Source organism: Apostichopus japonicus, chromosome 11, assembly GCF_037975245.1.
Source record: "Apostichopus japonicus isolate 1M-3 chromosome 11, ASM3797524v1, whole genome shotgun sequence".
Taxonomy (NCBI): domain Eukaryota; kingdom Metazoa; phylum Echinodermata; class Holothuroidea; order Aspidochirotida; family Stichopodidae; genus Apostichopus; species Apostichopus japonicus.
In genome coordinates this window covers 11921211-11941763 of record NC_092571.1, presented here as the reverse complement: position 1 = coordinate 11941763, position 20553 = coordinate 11921211, and the positions used below count along the sequence as shown (strand labels likewise).

The 20553-nt window shown below is 38.4% G+C and overlaps 1 protein-coding gene across 4 annotated transcripts in view; it reads left to right on the top strand.

The window, feature by feature from the left end:
* Positions 1 to 13949, top strand: part of LOC139975848 (uncharacterized) — a 35728-nt gene extending 21779 nt beyond the window's left edge. For 3 of the 4 annotated variants that reach the window (XM_071984092.1, XM_071984095.1, XM_071984094.1), the window contains 8 exons: positions 2004 to 2074; positions 2646 to 2769; positions 3908 to 4034; positions 5354 to 5430; positions 6012 to 6118; positions 8897 to 9003; positions 10727 to 10812; positions 12021 to 13949. In XM_071984092.1, the coding sequence (XP_071840193.1) occupies positions 2004 to 2074; positions 2646 to 2769; positions 3908 to 4034; positions 5354 to 5430; positions 6012 to 6118; positions 8897 to 9003; positions 10727 to 10812; positions 12021 to 12050 (729 nt within the window). In that variant the 3' untranslated portion in view covers positions 12051 to 13949. The remainder of the gene's footprint in view (positions 1 to 2003; positions 2075 to 2645; positions 2770 to 3907; positions 4035 to 5353; positions 5431 to 6011; positions 6119 to 8896; positions 9004 to 10726; positions 10813 to 12020) is intronic. The other variant, XM_071984093.1, reaches the window with a different exon arrangement.
* Positions 13950 to 20553: the final 6604 nt, after the last annotated feature.

Genomic DNA, 20553 nt, shown 5'->3' with positions numbered 1-20553 from the left:
TAATTTAAATTGAATTTTATGATTTGGATTTCATTGATTTTAGGGTAGTTATTTAGTCAGGGGTAGTCCGACAAAAACACAAGCTTTGAGTGCATGTTATAATTCATTCTGTTTTTCAAAATATTCATGTTGCCATTTATTATCAGAGCAAGTGAGCCATTTTCATGCAGCTGCTTGCCTTCCATTTATGACTTTTTCATCTCACTGGTTGCATTTCATTATCTAAATAACAACCATGTCCCATTCTGAAGCAGCTAAATGTATTCCCTCAGCATTTCCTACTGTTAGTCTGCCAGCACTTGAGTTACGTAGCCATATCCCACTATCCCCCCCACTTATGTTTTAAGCATATCCCACTTTCAGTGTTTCATTACTTGAGTTACATAACCAAATCCCACTTTCTCCACCAACCTGTGCTATCCTGTAACCATATCCTGCTTGCAGTGTTTCATTACATAAGTTACATAACCAGTTCCCACTTTCTCCACCAACCGGTCTTATCCTGTAACCATATCCTGCTTGCAGTGTTTCAGTACATAAGTTACATAACCAGTTCCCACTTTCTCCACCAACCGGTTTTATCCTGTAACCATATCCTGCTTGCAGTTCATTACATAAGTTACATAACCAGTTCCCACTTTCTCCACCAACCGGTTTTATCCTGTAACCATATCCTGCTTGCAGTGTTTCATTACATAAGTTACATAACCAGTTCCCACTTTCTCCACCAACCGGTCTTATCCTGTAACCATATCCTGCTTGCAGTGTTTCAGTACATAAGTTACATAACCAGTTCCCACTTTCTCCACCAACCGGTTTTATCCTGTAACCATATCCTGCTTGCAGTTCATTACATAAGTTACATAACCAGTTCCCACTTTCTCCACCAACCGGTTTTATCCTGTAACCATATCCTGCTTGCAGTGTTTCATTACATAAGTTACATAACCAGTTCCCACTTTCTCCACCAACCGGTTTTATCCTGTAACCATATCCTGCTTGCAGTGTTTCATTACTTGAGTTACATAACCAAATCCCACTTTCCACCAACCTGTGCTATCCTGTAACCATATCCTGCTTGCAGTGTTTCATTACATAAGTTACATAACCAGTTCCCACTTTCTCCACCAACCGGTCTTATCCTGTAACCATATCCTGCTTGCAGTGTTTCATTACATAAGTTACATAACCGGTTCCCACTTTCTCCACCAACCGGTCTTATCCTGTAACCATATCCTGCTTGCAGTGTTTCAGTACATAAGTTACATAACCAGTTTCCACTTTCTCCACCAACCGGTTTTATCCTGTAACCATATCCTGCTTGCAGTGTTTCATTACATAAGTTACATAACCGGTTCCCACTTTCCACCAACCGTTGCAATCCTGTAACCATATCCCGCTTTCAGTGTTTCATTACATAAGTTACATAACCACTTCCCACGTTCCTCCAGCAAGTATTGTGCTGTTACTGTATCCTACTTTCACTGATTCATTACTCAAGTTTATTCATATCCGTATCCCACTTTCCACACGCTGTAAGTGTCTCATAACTTAAGTTACATATCCACATCCCACTGGTCACTCATGTACAGTTCATTACTTAAGTTACAAAACCACATCCCACTCTCCACCAGCTGGTTGCATACTTTCACAATGTCCTGCTTTCATTACTTAAGTTACAAAACCACATCCCACTTTCCATCAGTTGATTGTGTTTCTTTCCTTTAGCTTTTCTGTTTTACAACAGTCTTGAATTTCTGGTTACTGATATCATACCCTGTTGTACTAATCATGGATTAAAAGTAACACATTATGATATAACATATCTTTCTATTAACAGTGGATTTTATTATTATAATGCCACCAGCTTGTGGCAAATTAAATGCAAAATGTGGCTTTACCTTTCTGGAACCCTCAGAAAGGGGAGGGGGAGTGGGAGGGGTGTGCAGATTAAGTTGCCTTAAATGTGTAATCCCCCCTTTAATGACTTCTTCCTTCTCTAGGATCAGGACGGCGATGGGCCAAATGTACGAGAAGAGGAGAAAGACCGACTCCCAGACGCAAAAAAGCCAAAGTAAGTTGAGAAACCCTTTTTTTCTTCTTTTTTTTTTGAATCCAGGAAATTTCTAATATTTGTCGAATATATTATAATCTGAAAAAAATGCAGTTTGTTAGCTTGACTGTTCTTCAAGTTTAACAAAGACAAATATTGAAGATTTTCGATTTGCTTTCTGCATGTTATTAATATTTTTTAATAGTGTTTGGGTGATGAAATTGTGTCAATTTGAATGGAAATGTTCATTATTTTTGTTTCTGTATTGGTTATTGTTCCTGTATTGGTTATTGTTCCTGTATTCCTGTATGGTTATTGTCCATGTATTCCTGTATTGGTTATTGTTCCTGTATTCCTGTATGGTTATTGTCCATGTATTCCTGTATTGGTTGTTGTTCCTGTATTCCTGTATGGTTATTGTTCCTGTATTCCTGTGTTAGTTCCGGTATCGGGTATTGTTCCTACATTCCTGCATTGGTTTATTGGTCCTGTATTGGTTATTGTTCCTGTATTCCTGTATTGGTTATTGTCTGGGCTTAGGTTATTGTTCCTACATTCCTTTTATTGGTTATTGTTCTTTATAATACTTCAGTGAACAAGCAGAGGAAGACTCTGCAAAAGAACAGAAGGAGGATGGAAAAGACGAAGATGAAGGAGATGAACCGCTCTGGCAGAAAGCTAACGAGAGAGAGAAAGATGAGGATGAGAAGATGCAGGTATGAGTACAGGAGTGGTGTAGACCTCATAGCATAGAGTCAACCTATTATAGAGTTAAGATAGAGTCAGTCTATGATAATATTGGTCTGTTGTGTAGAACACATTTACTATGTCATCCGTATACATGTAATGTACATCGGGAGGAGATACTGTGGTCTTCTGGCTGTTTCAGCCATATATTTAGTGCTCTACCAGTTACCATAGCAACCATCACCGTGGAAAATTTATGGGTACTACGAGGTCCATCATGGTCGTGTGGGAATAGTTGATGGGGGGGTCCCATTGTTTGTTCAGGTGACAAAACGTGTCATTTGTGTGCGTGTGCTTGTGTGAGTGCTTTAATATAGTGTGTCACAACAAAATTAATGTATGTCGTCCAGTTACAGAGTTGTTGACAATTGACAATTCATAATCATGGACGTTAAATATGAATGTAAGAGACTGACTTCGGTCAGCTTGCGGCTTTGATAAGCCAATGAGGCTTCTTTGCGAGTTCCTGCTTGCAGGAGGATCTAAAATACATACATATATACATACATACATACATACAAAATGGCCGAAACCCTCAAACCCATGTGGGGATAATAGAACTCTGCAAGTTAACAACATGTTAATGAGTGATACTCCATGGATTGCCCACCGGTTGTAGATGTAGTCTGTTGTAGAGTCACTACGTTAGGTAATTGGTTTCTACTCGTCTGAACTTATAGAGTCGGACCAAGTCAAATAAAGCGATAATATGGAGGTAATGAGAATGATATTATTAGTAGGATTACCACAAACTTAGGGTTGTAGGATAACCATAAACTTCAGGTTGGATTCCTGAGTTGGTCAAACACATGACACGTACTAATTAACTCAGTGCAAATCATACTTTTAGTCACGTAATATTCGCTTATACCAGATGTCGTCGATAAGTTTCCATTCGCTTTTTCTGTCGATGATATGCCTATATAATATAACGCTGATTTGAAGCTGTAGTCGTTAAGATTTACAAGCCTAATAAATTGAAAGACTTTGGAGCTGGGGGTGGGGGGGTGGAGTGGGGGGTTAACGTTCTTTGTGATTGGTTCGTAGTTGGGCTTATGAAGGGTGTCATCATTTACTTCTTTTCATTATTCGTTTTTCGTGTTTTAGGCTTTACAAGAAAAACAACTCGAAGAAGATTTAAGAAGAGAAGAGAAAGCAGAAGAAGATGACAATATGGCATTGCATCCTCCGGGGAATTACGAGGCAGAGAATGACAGAGACGAAGATGCTCCTGGTAATATATGGCACAGAGACGGAGAGAGAGAGAGACTGAGGAGAGATAGATGGATAGGGTGTGAGAGGTGGAGGGAATGACCTTGATATAGGGAAGATGGTGTATAGTAGGTGTCAGGATGTAAGGAAGAAACAACTTAAGAAAGAGGAAAGAGATAGATGGATAGGGTTTGGGAGGTGGAGGGAAGGACCTTGATATAGGGAAGATGGTGTATAATAGGTGTTGGGATTTAGGGAAAAAACAACTTAAGAAACAGGGAAGAGATAGATGGATAGGGTGTGGGAGGTGGAGGGAAGGACCTTGATATAGGAAAGATGGTGTATAGTAGGTGTCAGGATGTAAGGAAGAAACAACTTAAGAAAGAGGAAAGAGATAGATGGGATAGGGTTTGGGAGGTGGAGGGAAGGACCTTGATATAGGGAAGATGGTGTATAGTAGGTGTCAGGATGTAAGGAAGAAACAACTTAAGAAAGAGGAAAGAGATAGATGGATAGGGTGTGGGAGGTGGAGGGAAGGACCTTGATATAGGGAAGATGGTGTATAGCAGGTGTCAGGATTTAGGGAAAAACAACTTTAAGAAACAGGGAAGAGATAGGTGAATAGGGTGTGGGAGGTGGAGGGAAGGACCTTGGTTGGAACAGGGGTGAAGGAAGAAGGTGTATCGCAGATGTCAGGAACTCAGGATATTGCAGGAAAACCTAAAGAAATAGGGCAGAAAAAGATTGAAAGGATGTGGAGGGAAGGACCTTGGTTGGAACACGGGCAACAGAAGATGAGAGTATGGAAGGTGTCAGGATTTAGGGGGGGAAAACATAAAGAAACGGGGAAGAAAAAGATGGGATGAGGGAGGTGGAGAGAAAAATGAACTTCATAGGGATGAGATGGGAGAGAAAGAGAATGGGAAAAGGGGAACGTGGGATGGAAGGAACACCATTGCGACTTGTGTGTGCATCTTGTAACACCGGACGGTAGAAACCAGAAAGTTTTGGATCATCAAAACACATTTTGACAGTGGTTAATAAAGATATCGTACGATGTGTAGCCAAATGAGTGCTCTGTGAATGTGATAGACGATGTTGGTAGGATCCAAGGAGTACAACAGTGGAAGGGAAGAAGGGGTGTGGGCAGGGGTGATGGAAAGAGCTGGTGGAAGGATGCGACCATCGAAGATGTCGTGTGCTGATGAAGCAGTTAAACGCTCGCAGGGGAGAAGATACCCCAGGGTGTTGTCGGGATCTTCGGGAGTAGAAAAATATATATTTCCGTATATGTTCGCTTCGGAAAAGTCTAATTCTACTATATTTTGGTTTCTCTCTCAGGGTTAGTGATTGATGTCCGGCGAGACGAAGTGGAGGAACACATCGAAGAAGCAGAAGGTTTACAAAAACAGCAACAGGTGAGGTGGACGGCTAGCGATTGAATATTGCCTCGTGTAAATTTGGGCAGAGGGGAGGGAGGGTGAGGGGGAAGGGGAGGGGGAGGGGAGGGGGTGGTGAGTGCATAGTCACTGGAAGTGAAACCTCTGTGTAGATTTGTTGAAAAGTATCGTAGACCTGATTTAAAGGAGTGCATTTGCCTTCATTTCTGTTACGACATGACACTTTTTCCATTCCCAACAGAATCTTTGATCGCTTCAAAATTTAAGCATGAAAATGCTACAGTATTTTGCCCTTTTTATAATTTTTTTTTAAATTTTTTTTTTTCATGTTTTGAAAATGTCCCTAACAGCTGTCTTTGGGTCACTGGTGTCACGGTTCTTTTGACAGAAGTCTGACATTATCAAATCAAATCTCTTCACTTTGCTTGTCTTATATATCACACTTTATTTCATGTTAATTTTCCTTTATATTTTTCGATTTTTTTTTTTTTTCTAATCAAATCTTTTCACTTTGCTTGTCTTTTACTCACACTTTGTTTCATGTTAATTTTCCTTTATATTTTTCAATTTTTGTTTTTTCCTGCCTTTTTTCTTTGAAGTTACAGCTTCAAGCCAGAGTCCAAGGTGCCGGAGAGGAAGATAAGGACGAAGAGTCGAATATCGACGACAACAAACCCGAAGACAGCGACAGTCCAAACGACCAAAGGTAAACCTGATCCTTGCCGACACGGTGGTACTTGTATGTGTGTACCTCCTGCAAGCAGGAACCCGCAAAGAAGCCATCATTGCCTTATCAAAGCCGCAAGCTGACCGAAGTCAGTCTCTTACATTCATATTTAACTTCCATGATTATGAATTGTTAATTGTCAACAACTCTGTAACTGGACGACATACATTAATCTTGGAGTGACTCGAACCGGGGACCTTATGATTGAAAGGCACCGGCATTAACCACTGAGCTAACACTCCACTTTACATTGCAAAATGGAAAATGGAGAATTTGAAAGCTTACTGCGAACTCTGTAGTCAGAGGGCAAGCATGGCTGTTGGATGTTTTAAACTACACAAAGTAATGTAAACCATGTGGATGTAGTTTGGCGTATAAGTGTAGTTTGTGAGAATAGACAAGCTGAAAACATAACATAAAACAATGACATACGAATAACTTGTTTAATGTGCCTTATCTTGTCCAGAACCTTCCAACACATACAAACATAGGTAAACAACAAGAACGACCCAAATACCGAATGTAATGAACAGATAAACAACCTCAAAGTCTAAAAACCAACCTATACAGCTTGTCATACTGGAGGCCAGGGGGTTTGAGCCCTGGTTTCAGCTAAAGTAAGAAGGGGGGTCCTCATTTTTAGCTCATACCAGCATGCTGGTGTGAGCTATTGTTACAGTGCGGCGTCTATCACTCTATCTGTCAACAATTGGTAAAACCGCTGCCACTCGAACAGTGTTTGATGGAATTTCATGAAACTTGGACACAAGGACCATTGGGTATAGGGCCATCAGAGATGGTCCAAAATTTGGGGTCAAAGGTCACCTGTGGGCCGTAATGGGCCATCTTGTGGAAATACGCAAAATGCTTCTTCTCCTACAGATTCCATGGTACAATGTTGAGGGTTTGTCACGATAGTACTATGGTAGTTTTACCTTCAGGGTGTTCATGAATTTGGGATCAAAGATCAACTAGGGGTATTTTGTGGCCCGGGCCACGGCCCTATATTTTCAAATTGCTCCTGTTCGTACAGTGTATGGCCAATTATAATGAAACTTGGTCACAATGTTCCTCGGGATGAGATTTACGAGGGTTGTTCGGAAAATTGAGGTCAAATGCATTTAGGGGGTCATCGGGGGTCATTCTTTGTAATATTTTCAAATATCTCAATCTCCTCAAGATTTTGATGGATCATATTCAAAGTTGAACTGATGATTGTTGGATTGTGTATGAATCAGTTGATGCCTAAAAATTTTTGGTCAAAAGTTAATTAATTACAATTAATCCCCATTGTTTAAAAAAAATCTGAGCCTTCACTTTTTGCCAAAGCTCCTTTAATTTGTCTCCCAGTCTCTGCAGTGTTTGTTTACATTTGTGGTTAAGCTCTGCAGGGCTGTTAGTGGAATTAAAGCAGGACTGGGAGTTGTTATTAACTGTTGAACTGTAAGCATGAGAGCCCTATAGCCAATCAGCACTTGCCGATTCTTAGAAGTCTTTGATCCTGAGGTATGTAGGCAGCTTGTGAAGTTATGTCTTGTAGGGAGTGCTTGTGAAGTTACTTCTGCTAAGGTAGAGGGGAGAAAGTTTAATAGGGTAGGTCAGTGGTATTGTCTGAGAGAGTGGGTAAAATAGGATTTAAAGGGGAAAATAGGAATTATAGCCAGTGGTGTGGCCAGGGTTCTGCTAACGGAGGGGGGGGGGTATCCCTCATGGGCCCAAAATTGGTTTTGTGGGCCATACATTTTTAAGCTCAAAAAGGTATGAGCTTCTGCACCTTTGGTGCTCTAGTTAGTACAATCCACAGTCTGCCGTCTGGGAGGGTCTTCCAAATGGGCCTACAAAATTCAAAATGAGCTGCAACTGTTTATTGCATGGCGAAACTGATATGTTAAGTGCAAGCAATATACGATCCATTTTAAGTTACATACTTGCATATGTGGATGCTGAGGGTCAAAGAGATAACTGCTTTCTCGGTTGATTTTGAAAAGGATATGTGGGTGATAGAAATTGTAACACTCATGTAAAACAAGAAATATATTCCACTCTGTGAAGTTTAACCCCTCACCCCCTTAAATCAATATCTTGTTCCAAACTTGAGATGTGGTTGATTGAAACTGACCTATTTTGACTGGCTAAACCTTCAACTACTCCAGGGAGTGGTTCACAGTAGGTGTGGGGGAGGGTGGGGGAGGGTGGGGGGAGGGTCTATGATGTCATCACAGTACATATTCTTCAGAAACTTGAATTTCCATTTATAAGTCTTCTCCTTAACCAATCCCTGAAAATGAAATACTCTTGGAATGACAAAATATCACCAAATTTTTAGAAATGAATATCTGCCCGATGTAAAATGTCACTGTGAAGATGTAGTTGTAGCCAAAGGCGGAGACAATTTCCAGCAATTTTATCAAGAAATCAACTTCAGCCACCGATTATGCCTTCAACCCCATACCGACATTCTGCATGTATCATTAATATGGATTCTGAGAGGCTGTGAGTCGTGGCACTTGCTTAATAGTAAAAAAAAAATATAAAAAAATGGATGCCGTGCAACTTTTTTTAAAAGTATCCCGGTGTAATTGTCTTCCACTTTGCATGCGGATGTGTTAACGTAACATTTAAAACAAATGTCCTTTTAATTGTCCATGTCCATTTAGTGTCCATTTTGTGTCCATTTGATGTCCATTTAATGTCCAATTTAATGTCAATTTAAAACAAATGTGCCAACTTTCGTCGCACATTTTTGCATCTCACCAGGGAATTTGTCGCAAAAGATGAAGACCCTGGAGAGGAAGACGTCGTACAAAATCCCGATGTAGGCGAAGACGAGCAACACCAAGGCTTAGACCGTCCTGAAATAGATGGTTAGTAATGATTCATTTTCAACCGGTCTCTGACTTTATCATAAATGGTGAGCAACACCAAGGCTTAGACCGTCCTGAAATGGATGATTAGTAATGATTCATTTTCAACCGGTCTCTGACTTTCTCATAAATGGTGAGCAACACCAAGGCTTAGACCGTCCTGAAATGGATGATTAGTAATGATTCATTTTCAACCGGTCTCTGACTTTCTCATAAATGGTGAGCAACACCAAGGCTTAGACCGTCCTGAAATGGATGATTAGTAATGATTCATTTTCAACCGGTCTCTGACTTTCTCATAAATTGTGAGCAACACCAAGGCTTAGACCGTCCTGAAATCGATGGTTAGTAATGATTCATTTTCAACCGGTCTCTGACTTTCTCATAAATGGTGAGCAACACCAAGGCTTAGACCGTCCTGAAATGGATGATTAGTAATGATTCATTTTCAACCGGTCTCTGACTTTCTCATAAATTGTGAGCAACACCAAGGCTTAGACCGTCCTGAAATCGATGGTTAGTAATGATTCATTTTCAACCGGTCTCTGACTTTCTCATAAATGGTGAGCAACACCAAGGCTTAGACCGTCCTGAAATGGATGGTTAGTAATGATTCATTTTAACCGGTCTCTGACTTTCTCATAAATGGTGAGCAACACCAAGGCTTAGACCGTCCTGAAATCGATGGTTAGTAATGATTCATTTTCAACCGGTCTCTGACTTTCTCATAAATGGTGAGCAACACCAAGGCTTAGACCGTCCTGAAATCGATGGTTAGTAATGATTCATTTTAACCGGTTTCTGACTTTCTCATAAATGGTGAGCAACACCAAGGCTTAGACCGTCCTGAAATCGATGGTTAGTAATGATTCATTTTCAACCGGTCTCTGACTTTCTCATAAATGGTGAGCAACACCAAGGCTTAGACCGTCCTGAAATCGATGGTTAGTAATGATTCATTTTCAACCGGTCTCTGACTTTCTCATAAATGGTGAGCAACACCAAGGCTTAGACCGTCCTGAAATCGATGGTTAGTAATGATTCATTTTCAACCGGTCTCTGACTTTCTCATAAATGGTGAGCAACACCAAGGCTTAGACCGTCCTGAAATCGATGGTAAGTAATGATTCATTTCAACCCATTTCTGACTTTCTCATAAATGGTGAGATTTGGCTGTACCCATCGCAGCGGTATTTCACAACAATGCAGTTTGCTCCTCCTCCTCCTCTTCATTTTTTTCATTTTATTTTTTCGTTCTGAGCAAAATTAAATACCGAGCAGTCAGTCTGCTGATCTTCTTAGTTTATCTCACTACTCAGAAGGAAATAGTTGCCCTGTTTGTTCATTAAAGTAACTTTTTCAAATAACTAAATAAATGAATATGTTTTGTAATTACAAGCAGTGGTACTCACAGACTTTTTGATGAAGTAAAATCAGTGTTTATATCTTGTTTTGGAGATTGTCAATAACCAAGATGGATTACGTGGCCTGTTTTCTAACAACCGAGCCATCCAGCCCTAAGTAGGCCGCAATCTCTATATCGTCATTTCTTTGTCGGGGGGGATGGGGGGGGGGACGACATTCAGAAGCTACAGCTCCTTAAATTCCAGTAATCAGGAATCCTTCTTTTTTTGCTATACTGTTGTCACTTGTTGAGAAGTGTTTTTAAATTTGATTATGGCCGGTCGTAAAACCTAACTCTGTTTCCGGCCTCCCTATCTAGATGCCCAGATGAACGACGTTATTAATAATCCACCCGTTCTTGACCACCCGGCAAAAGAAGAATCAAACGAAGATGATAAACAAGATGTAAGTATCCAACCAGCTCCAGGATTTTGATTATTCGCTGAAGCTGACTTCAAAGTAGGGGGTGAGGGCTGGTGGTGCTCACCACGGAAAAACGGAAAATTTTAAAAGATGCAAAATGGTGCATTCTGAGGCGTGTTCGGGACGTTATTGAAGTCTATATAATTAGGCCTACATGTAAGGGCTGTGTTTAACAACTTAATTTTTTGTTTTGGGGTTCAAATGGGGTTGTGGGGGGGCAGGTAGGGGTGGACCCTGGATCCACATGTAAGCTCAAAGAAAAAGAGTATCACTTTCGGGAGAAGCTGACTGTCAATTCGTCAAAGTCCTACAAAAATTAGACATGTACGAATGCAATATTTCATGCCGTTTATCTTTGTATTTTTTTTTCACAATATCAATTTATCCAGACTATTTAACTAAGTAATTTGTGTAGACATTCTAAATATAACCTTTCAAGAAATAATTGTTTACTTTTGGCAGATCAGATCAAGAAATGAACTTCCCATGCATTTGTCTGTGACAAATTATTCAAATACGTTGTAAATTTTCTAATTCGAGACCACAAATGTATCCTACATTTTTGTTTTTCTTGAGTTATTACGTTCGTTGTTCGGGTGTGACTTAAACGGCTTACTTGGTAGTCCAGCCAATTTTGTCGATGAATATCTGATGTTTAAAGGGATATTCCGTTTGCTGAAAGTTCATCGTCTAAAGATAATCGCTGGATACAGTCAGGGCCATTTTAAGCTTTATTTATTTTTGTTTAATTTTTTTGTTTAATTTTTTATATTTAATAATGTATAATTCTTTCGTCCACTGAAAGTAATATTCTTACAAGCGATAAGAGAACATTACGCACATTAAATACAAACTTTCGAAATTTCAAGGACAGATGGACTACAAAATTATAAAGCTTCCAAGGGACACGTGCCATGACCACTTCTATAATGCACTTTTGTGAGAAAGGTTTTTATCGGATAAAAAATAGTTTTAAATCCAAGCAACCATATCCGTTTAGAATCAGGAACATAATATCAAGATTTTGGGTTTTTAATTAACAGCGTAGACTAAAAAAAAAATTAATCTTGTATATCGTCTGTCATCGAAATTATCTCTTAATTAATTACTTATTAATTAGTGAAAAAAGATTAAAAATGTGCCGTTGAGATTGACTCTTGCGTCATCCTCTTCTTCTTCTTCCGCTGCAGAAAATTAAATTTAACCAGGAGATGAGGTAACGTGTGGTGTAGAGACGTCCGGTGTTTTACAGATTCTCTCATTCCATTGGACTGGGCCGATGTAAAGGAGTGACGGGGCAAGTGGTGGTGGTGAGAAACGTCCGATGAAAGTATCTTTTAATCCTTCCCGATATTTGCCAGACTTCGTCTTCTACCTATTTCGTCGAACACATTTCTCCAAGTTTTTTTACTCCTTTAAAAGAGATTCCGATGTCAGAGTAACATAAATGAAAAAATTTTAAATTGTGAATGTGGACCTGGAAAAGTTTATAATCATTAAGCAAACTTTTAGCAGCTAACAAAGAAGTGTTATTTAAAATGTGCTGTGATAATTTCTGATTGGTCCCTTTAAACCCTCGGTGTTCAAAGTGGTGTGGGTCACGGCCATTTCTTATTACGATCGCCAAAAAAGTTGGAAGGTTCACCGAAAAATAGTTTGGATGATAAGAAAGGAAGACAAATGGGAAAAAATGTTGAACATTTATAACTTCAAATATGCGAAATAGAATACCAGTTTGCAACTAAGTACCCATAATGACATGATAAAAAATTCTCAATTCCCCTCTATATACCCCTTCCCCAGATCACAGCAACCCCCCAATGGTGGGTCGCCAAGATTTTAAAGGTAAACAATGCAGTCACCAAGCCGGAAAAAAAAATGTTTGGATACCAAGGCGCTAAAAGTTGAGCTAAGATCAAAAAAGTATGAGATCACAATTTTTCTTAATTTTTACAATACATTTTTTGTTTTCTGTGTTTTTTTTTTGTTTTTTTCGAGAGAGGCTTTCCTTTGACTTTCCTTTTCGTCTAGATATATTTTTACGAAAATTTAATTATCATGTGGCCTACTTAACTTTGTGAATCACTTAAAAAAATTTCCTTAAAAATTTTGTACGAAATGTGTCAAATTTTTATCAACGTGTTCCATCTCTGATACTTAAACCTTTTCAGACTTAAATTTTGTATACCCATTCTTTTTTTTGTTTCCACTGTAAAATCCTCTTACGATGTGTGTTTTCTACCTTTGTTCAATATCTGCGGTCATTGTATGTTAACACGGCTCGTTTTAAGTAAGTCTATCTTTCATAACTTGTAGGATGATGTCGATGATGGGGGTAGACTGAAATCTTCTCGCAACAATCTTTCCTTTTTTTTTTTTAATTTCTTTTTTAGTAACTTTTCTCATAAAGTTGCTTGCTGCATGGTGATAAAGGGTATCATTAACTTTACACAGATATGTAGTGTACTAGATTCTTAACCTTGAATGAAGGAAAATATTTTAATCCATGTTGGATTTTAGTAAGACAACTTTTTTTTCTCTTTTTCCATTTTTTTTTCTTTCTTCGATTTTGTTAATTATTATTAGTAATTAAATTATACAATTAATTAATTATAGGAAATTGCTGTTAGTGATTTTCATGTCTGGTCGATTGGAATCGGCCAACAAGTTACTTGAATCCCCCCAGTCTAATCTTGTAATCCCAGTTTGATCCCATTTTACGAACTTTCATGCGGTTGACAGCTGGGATTATGAGATGCCATGAGGTCAAAGGTCATTTCGGAGAATAGACACCTTCACATCTAGCTGCGATACTGTCAGCCAAACGTCGGTGTCAATTGTGAGAGCTGCATTTTGCATCGAAGGCGTGGTTAACTCGAAACTTGCTAGAGGGCTCATGAAGAAACGTGCCGTAATTTTAAGTCTACAAAAATATTTGGTAGGACTTGCAATTCTTGCTAGGATTTACCTTTACAACATAGCCACTGGAATTTTGTGACAATGGCTCATTAAAAAAGGTGTTTAGTGGCAGGGTTTGGGTTTTCTGTTTTCTTAAATAGATTAATTTTTCCTTGTTTTGTGAGCCCAGTAAAACAATAAAAAGTCACAGACAAACTCAATATCCCAATGTTTATGTCTCTTGTGTAACCTTTGTCTGATGTGGGGAAGTTTGAAGAAAGACCAGAAAACTGATATCTTCTATGTTTACCAAAGATCTCACCTTCTAGCGATTCCCCCTCCCCTCCCCCTCCACAAAGAGTGGGGGTTAAGCTAATAGGCCCTTGCTTAAAGCAAACTGGGACCATAGGGGAGTGTTTAAGGTACCACGCTTAAATGTGAACTATAACGTGTCATGGAATACGTTAGTCTGCAAGACTTTTGTACCAGTTTTGAAAGGCTTTAAAGTTTGTCACTTACAAAATGCTATGGGTCGATGCGTACACATAAAAAATTATCCATTCATGTTTGTACTCAGCAAGTCAAATAAAAGACTTTTGTTGGAATTTACCGGTGTGGAACAAACCTGTGATTGTTACTTTACTTTATGATCAAGCTATTATTTATTTCTGTGGTTCTGGTCCTTTTCAAGTTTTAGTTTAAGGTCTGTGAAAAAACATTTACTTCAGACCAAAGGTTTGCCGAGTTGTATAAAACCAGTCACTATAAGTTTGTAACTGCCAAAGCATATCACATACCGAGCACAATTGAGCTAAGAGTGGTTATTCAGGCCTTTTTTTTCTTCTTTTTTTTTGGTTAAATAACCTTCTGGAATCGTCCTTGACAGCCTACGCAGCATTGTTCAATGTCGAACACAATAAATATCATGAATTCTAAGCGCCTGCAAAGCATGATTCATTTTCATTTTGTTTCATTTTGCCTGTAACGTTAACTTGTATCTATACAACTAAACTCAACCTTGCAACCCAGACTTGTACTATCTGAAGGTCATGATGTTTGCGATTTGGACGGCTTCGACTTAACTTGAGACGGTGGTTCCTGCAGTTTCCCCCGTTGGCTTGCGAGGTAACTTGTAAATATAGTTGCGTGCGCTGGTTTGTGGCTGCACCCTATGGGAAGTCCCCTGGGGGACATGTAGATGTGGTGCCCCAGGAGAGAGTGATTGACTTTGGTGGGTGGGTGTGACAAGTTACCAATGACCAGGGATTAAGTTGTAAAGTCATGTGAGAGGGCCTTGGCCCTGAACAAGACTGTAAATCTAATATTAAGAAAAAATTAAGAAAAATTATGTAAAGCAAGGTGTTGCATGTGCAGACGTGTTTATCATATTTCGCATTGCAAAGTAAAGGTGTTCATTTTGCATGCCAAAGAAAATGCTCTGCGTTCTGGCGGTGTGTCGCATGAATATCGTATATCTCGGTTGAGGCCGGAGGAGGATATTGAAAACACTTTGCTAAAAGCCAGGTGATACAGGGGGAAGTCAACTTTGAACACACGCAAGGGTTCATCATGTTTCTTAATAGGGGTATTGAAATAACGAACATCTCATGGAATGGACAACGTCTAAAATTTGACCCTGTAGCATAATTCTCGAGGCTGAAATGTTGATAAGAGCCACGAGAGAATCTCCAGACTTAGGGATGGATGGGAGGCTGTATTACCCACTGACTGAAAATACCCCTCCCACCTCGACTCAACAGTATTACAATGGAAAATCATGGATAGTAGTTGGGCAGTGTGTCAGCTTAAATTGGGCTAAATTAACAAGTCAACATGTAGTGTTTTCTCAAATAACATTTTTTTTTCGGCTCACATCTAATATCGCATGTGAAACCAATCATGGGCAACAATTTTGCATGTGACGTGATCGAGCACAGGTCGTTAACCGAAGGCAGTCGTTGTGTGTGCCCATCAATCATTCAGAAGTCAAGAATATGGGTCAGGACAGTTAAGTTTTGCTCTGTGAATGGCAGTTTTTTTGTTGGATAAGTTAGTTTAATGACTGGAAAATTCAAATTTTTCAAAGCAGATTAATGCTAGTCATTAGACTCATTAACATTAATAGCAGAGTTGAGTCAGTTTTTGGAAAGTGTATGAACAAGACGGATCTACTGTGGTGGATACTGAACTGATTTTGTATTTATTCTGAGCATAGTAAATCTCAACTTTCTTCCCCCCCCCCACCCACCCCTACCAACAAAAGAGTTTCCCCTCCCATCTTCCTAACCCCCGCACCTTCTCACTCGCTTTCTCAATTGTGGATACTTCCATTTTAGAAGGGGAAAACAAAAATTTGTCTAAAGCTGTGCGTTATAACTTGTTATTTCATAGTTGAAAACTACAGGTGGTTTTTGCGGTAAGATATTTTTGTCTACCAATGCATTTCATTTCCTTTTATTGCCATAAAAAGATGCTTTTCTTGTTCAGTTTCAGGCCCTAGTTTTGGGTAAGGTTCATTGCTTAAACTGTGAGATGTAATTCTCTTTAGACAATTATGTCGTTACTCATTAAATCAGTGCCGTGTGATATTCATCATGGCCTTTTTCTTTGTTTGGTTTCTTTAATCTCTGTAAAAATCTTTTACCTGTTTCTATTTTCAAACAAAATTCCTTTTTACAGAAAATAATCGTATTGTACATATTGTTTTATTTTGCTATTTTTTTTTTTTCCTACCCCCAACTGGATTTAAGGTCACAATAGATGGTATCAACCAATACAAATTTGCAAAAAAATTGAGGATTGAAGATAACATCAACAATCAGTTAGGCGTGGGGGTCGGTTGGTCTACCTAGTCAAGCCTCTTTTTTTTTAACACTAGGCAGAAGAAGCAATTTGTGTTATTGTTACTTAGTGCAGGTAAGGCAGTTATCACCAGCTCATTTCAATTATGGGGGATTCATAAGAAAAAGTTTGAAGAGTTTCATAGAGAACGAGGCCGTAAATCAATCAATGCTGTCGGTGTGAAGTGGAATTGAGTTACAATTTTAGCGATGAAAACCCAATATAAACCAGCTAAATTCTTAGGTTAACTCCTGATGGCTACTGCTGAATCTTTTGCAAAATTTTCAGGGGACTAATTTCCCTTCCCCCTCCCCCTCGCCCCTCCATTCTACTGATTCTCTTTGAAACTTCATTATTATTCTTTGATTGTTTATTGTTGAGTTCCTATTGACCAGTAGTAATAGTAGATGGCAATGTTTGTTAATACTCCAGCCCTCAACTCCTACTTCCCAGGGCAAAAAAATTGTGATGTGTATGATAAATTTTCTCTACATTTTTTCCTTCCGATATTTTTCTACCAGAGTCTAGAGTTAATTGTGTCAACTAATTGTATCTCAAATATTTGAAACGGAAAAATGGAAAAAAAATGGTCACTGCCTTGTTTCATCACTCGGTTTCGATACTGAGATCTTATTTATTGGGAATATTCTAAACCTGATAAGATAATGTGTCAACTGACATAATTTCACATTGGTTGTATTTTGCCCCTCTTTCTCCCCCTCCTCACCCCCTGTTGTGGCAGTGGGAGGAAGGGCACTAAGTTGAGTATTTTGTCCTCCTCTTGTGGGAGAAAACTGATGTTGAAAGTGGTGCCAGATTTGAAGCTAAAATGCTCAATCTAGCACATCTCTCTAAATACCATAATTCCAACTAAAATGGCAAACAAAATAAGTGTTGAGAATATATATATATTTTTTATGCACTGTTTATTTAAACTTTGTTGGAACGATGTAAACATCAGACTTTTATTACTGTAAATCTACCAGGAAGCTCTCAATCTCGTTTCGAGGAGCCAGTCCTCACCACGGTTTGATATCATTTTTGGAATCTTAGCAGCTCCTCTTTACAGTACTCCATAGCAATTTAACGATAACTTTTCTCACCAACTTCTGCCTGCTATAATTTGGGCACATATTTTCATGACATTTGACCTTTAACCAAACAACATGATATCAGTCTTGGAATTTTCACCCCCACCCAAAGGCCATGCAAGGTTTATGAATGTTTTGACTAACTTGCATCAGAAGGGTTTGTCATAGTGTGCTGGAAAATTGAGAAAATTCTGTCTGAAAGAAACTTTTGTTAAAAAAGGGGTTTGGTAAAATTCTGCACTTTATTGTTTAAAATTCGGATAAATATTTGAGGTCAGGTGATTGATGATTAAAGGTAATTTTTTTTTTAACTTGATTGTTCTTGATAGTGTCTGACTGGTTAGGTTTTAGTTATCTTTAACAACTTGAAACCTCTTTTTAAAGTATAAATCTGATGCATCACTCACCAGTAAGTGGGTGGGGTGTCTGGTATATTACATGGAGGCAGGCTTTGAAGTACACATAATAATGAGCCATGATTTATGTAATGGTTCGTAAACCTAGAATACAGAGGTCATGGATAAGTGATTAAAATTGTGAATTTTCTTGCTTCAGGTAGTTCGTTTGTTGAAAGTGGGACACCTCATCTTGGGGAATGGGTGAAAGAGGAGGGGGAGGGGTGTAGGAAGAGGGGTGTAGGAGGAGGGGTGTGGGAGGAGGGAGGGGTGTGGGAGGAGGAAGGGTGTAGGAGGATGGGGTACCCTAGATTTTAAAGGACTTATACCAGATGGTGACGTGTTAACAGCTTTATATACACCAGTTGCGTATGGCATAAACTTTCCTTAAAATTTTTTTTTTATTAACTTGCAATTATGCAAAAGTCAACAAGTGTTTAAATTCATATGATTTAGCCAAAAATGATTAACTATAAAATTTAAATGACTCCCCACTTCTGTAACTCAGTGGTTTTTTTGGGGTTTTTTCCTGCCCTTTTGTTATATGCGTATACATCGTAAAAACAACATACTTTTTTAACATCACTGTAACGTTTACAAAGACCTGGAAAAAAAAGTTTTCCAGCGGAACGATACATTTGCATCGCAAAAAGGGTGATATTCCTGATTAATCTGGAAGTATGGGAACCCTAGGCTACCACTAAATTGAGACACCTTTTGGTGGGAATACGACAGGTCAGGACTTTACTGAGAACCTTTTTTTGAAGTGAGTTTTTTTACCTTTTTTTTCTCAAACCTTCTCAAAGTAACACTCAATTTAATTCACGAAGCCCATAAATTTCTAGGCTTTATTTCCAAAAAAAAAGAAGGTTGTCACATTTTGACTGTTATGTCCAAATTAATATAAGAAGTGTGTATTAATAGAAGTTGGGATGCACCAAAACTCACCACTTTTGGTTTCTTTAACTTGAAGATTTTGTCTGCCAATGTATAAAAAATTTAAGAAAAATATATGGTATGATAGTATATGAACTTCATTAAGTTAGTATTGTATAAATGAAAATTAAAGATGTTCTTTCATACATTGTTGAAATTGCATGCCTGCCAACCATGTTCGTCTGTACCAATTTTTTATTAATGCCCAAACATATATGTGAAAGCTCGAATTGGATATTTAAGATTTAAAAAAAAATAATTAACTGAAAAGAAAGGGGGAAAAAGAAGATAAGACCAAAAAAAAAAGGGCAGTAATAAGCTTATACAAGTTATAATAACAAAGCACAATGCTAAGAAATACTAAATTATTTCAGTTCTCTATTTTTGTTTTTTGCATAAATGGCTTCTCTTCCTATTGTCTATTAGTGTAGCTATATTAAAAAGTCATGAATGATTGAGTTAATAAAGGTGAATTTTGAAAATGTTTTACAGTTTTCATAGAAATACTACTAAGATTCCACATGATAGGTGAGGGGGGGGGGCCGGGGAAGGGTGAGGAAGGGAGTTGAGGGATTGATTTGTATGTCACTTACCCTCAAAATTATTTTTTTTTTTTATAATAGAGCACAACACCATATCAAAGTTACAAACTTTTCTTGATAGAATAACCATTTCGAGCCTCTTGCTAAAAAAAATTGTCCCAAATCGATAAATTACCAGCACATTTCCAGATCTGGTCGAATTCAATGACATAATGAATTTTCCGCTTCAGGGAAATTTGAATGTTTTCCCCTAAAGTCATGAATAGTTTGTAAGCAATGAAAACAAAGGAATGGTAGTTGTGCACCATCATTGCACCATCATTACACCCATCTTACACCCCCATCAGGCATCAAATGTTTCTCATATTTCTCCCCCCCCCTTTCCTCACCTGCCCTCCAGCTGTCCCCCTCTACCTCCCTCTGTAACATTTTTTTGTGTTTAAAAATCTTTAAAATTTCTTACTGTAACGTCTGTTGCTGCTATAGCCAACTCTTTTCACTTTATGTTTTATTCAGTTTTAATTTAAAGAGTACACAACAAATGTGTTACTCTGGGGTTAATTGCAGAGCTCTGAAAGATGAAAGAGTTCCTAAGTTCTTGTTAATGTGATGATATATTTATATGGATATTACTTCTTAATATCTGATTTTGACCGTTTTCAGGACATTATTGTGAAAGCTGATGGAAAAAGCAATAAAAGTTATAATTAAAGTTGTTAGTTTCTTTTGCTCCTTTTTATTTGTTGGTTTATGTTTTGGTTGCTCTTATACCCTCTGAGTCAACCATCAAATGACAAAGGGGCAGAGTAGGGGTGTGGGAATGTGAGTAGGAATTTATCATATTTCTTCTTTTGCACTTTTTGGTTTCGATGATAATCGTAACCTATGCATTCATGATGGCGTATGTGTGAGTGCGTTTGTGACACCCTTGCCATATACTTTGCTCAAAATTTCAAATAAGTGAGGCAATTTTTCCAAGCGAAAAAGTAGTGAGAGTATTGGAAACTCTGGATACGATTT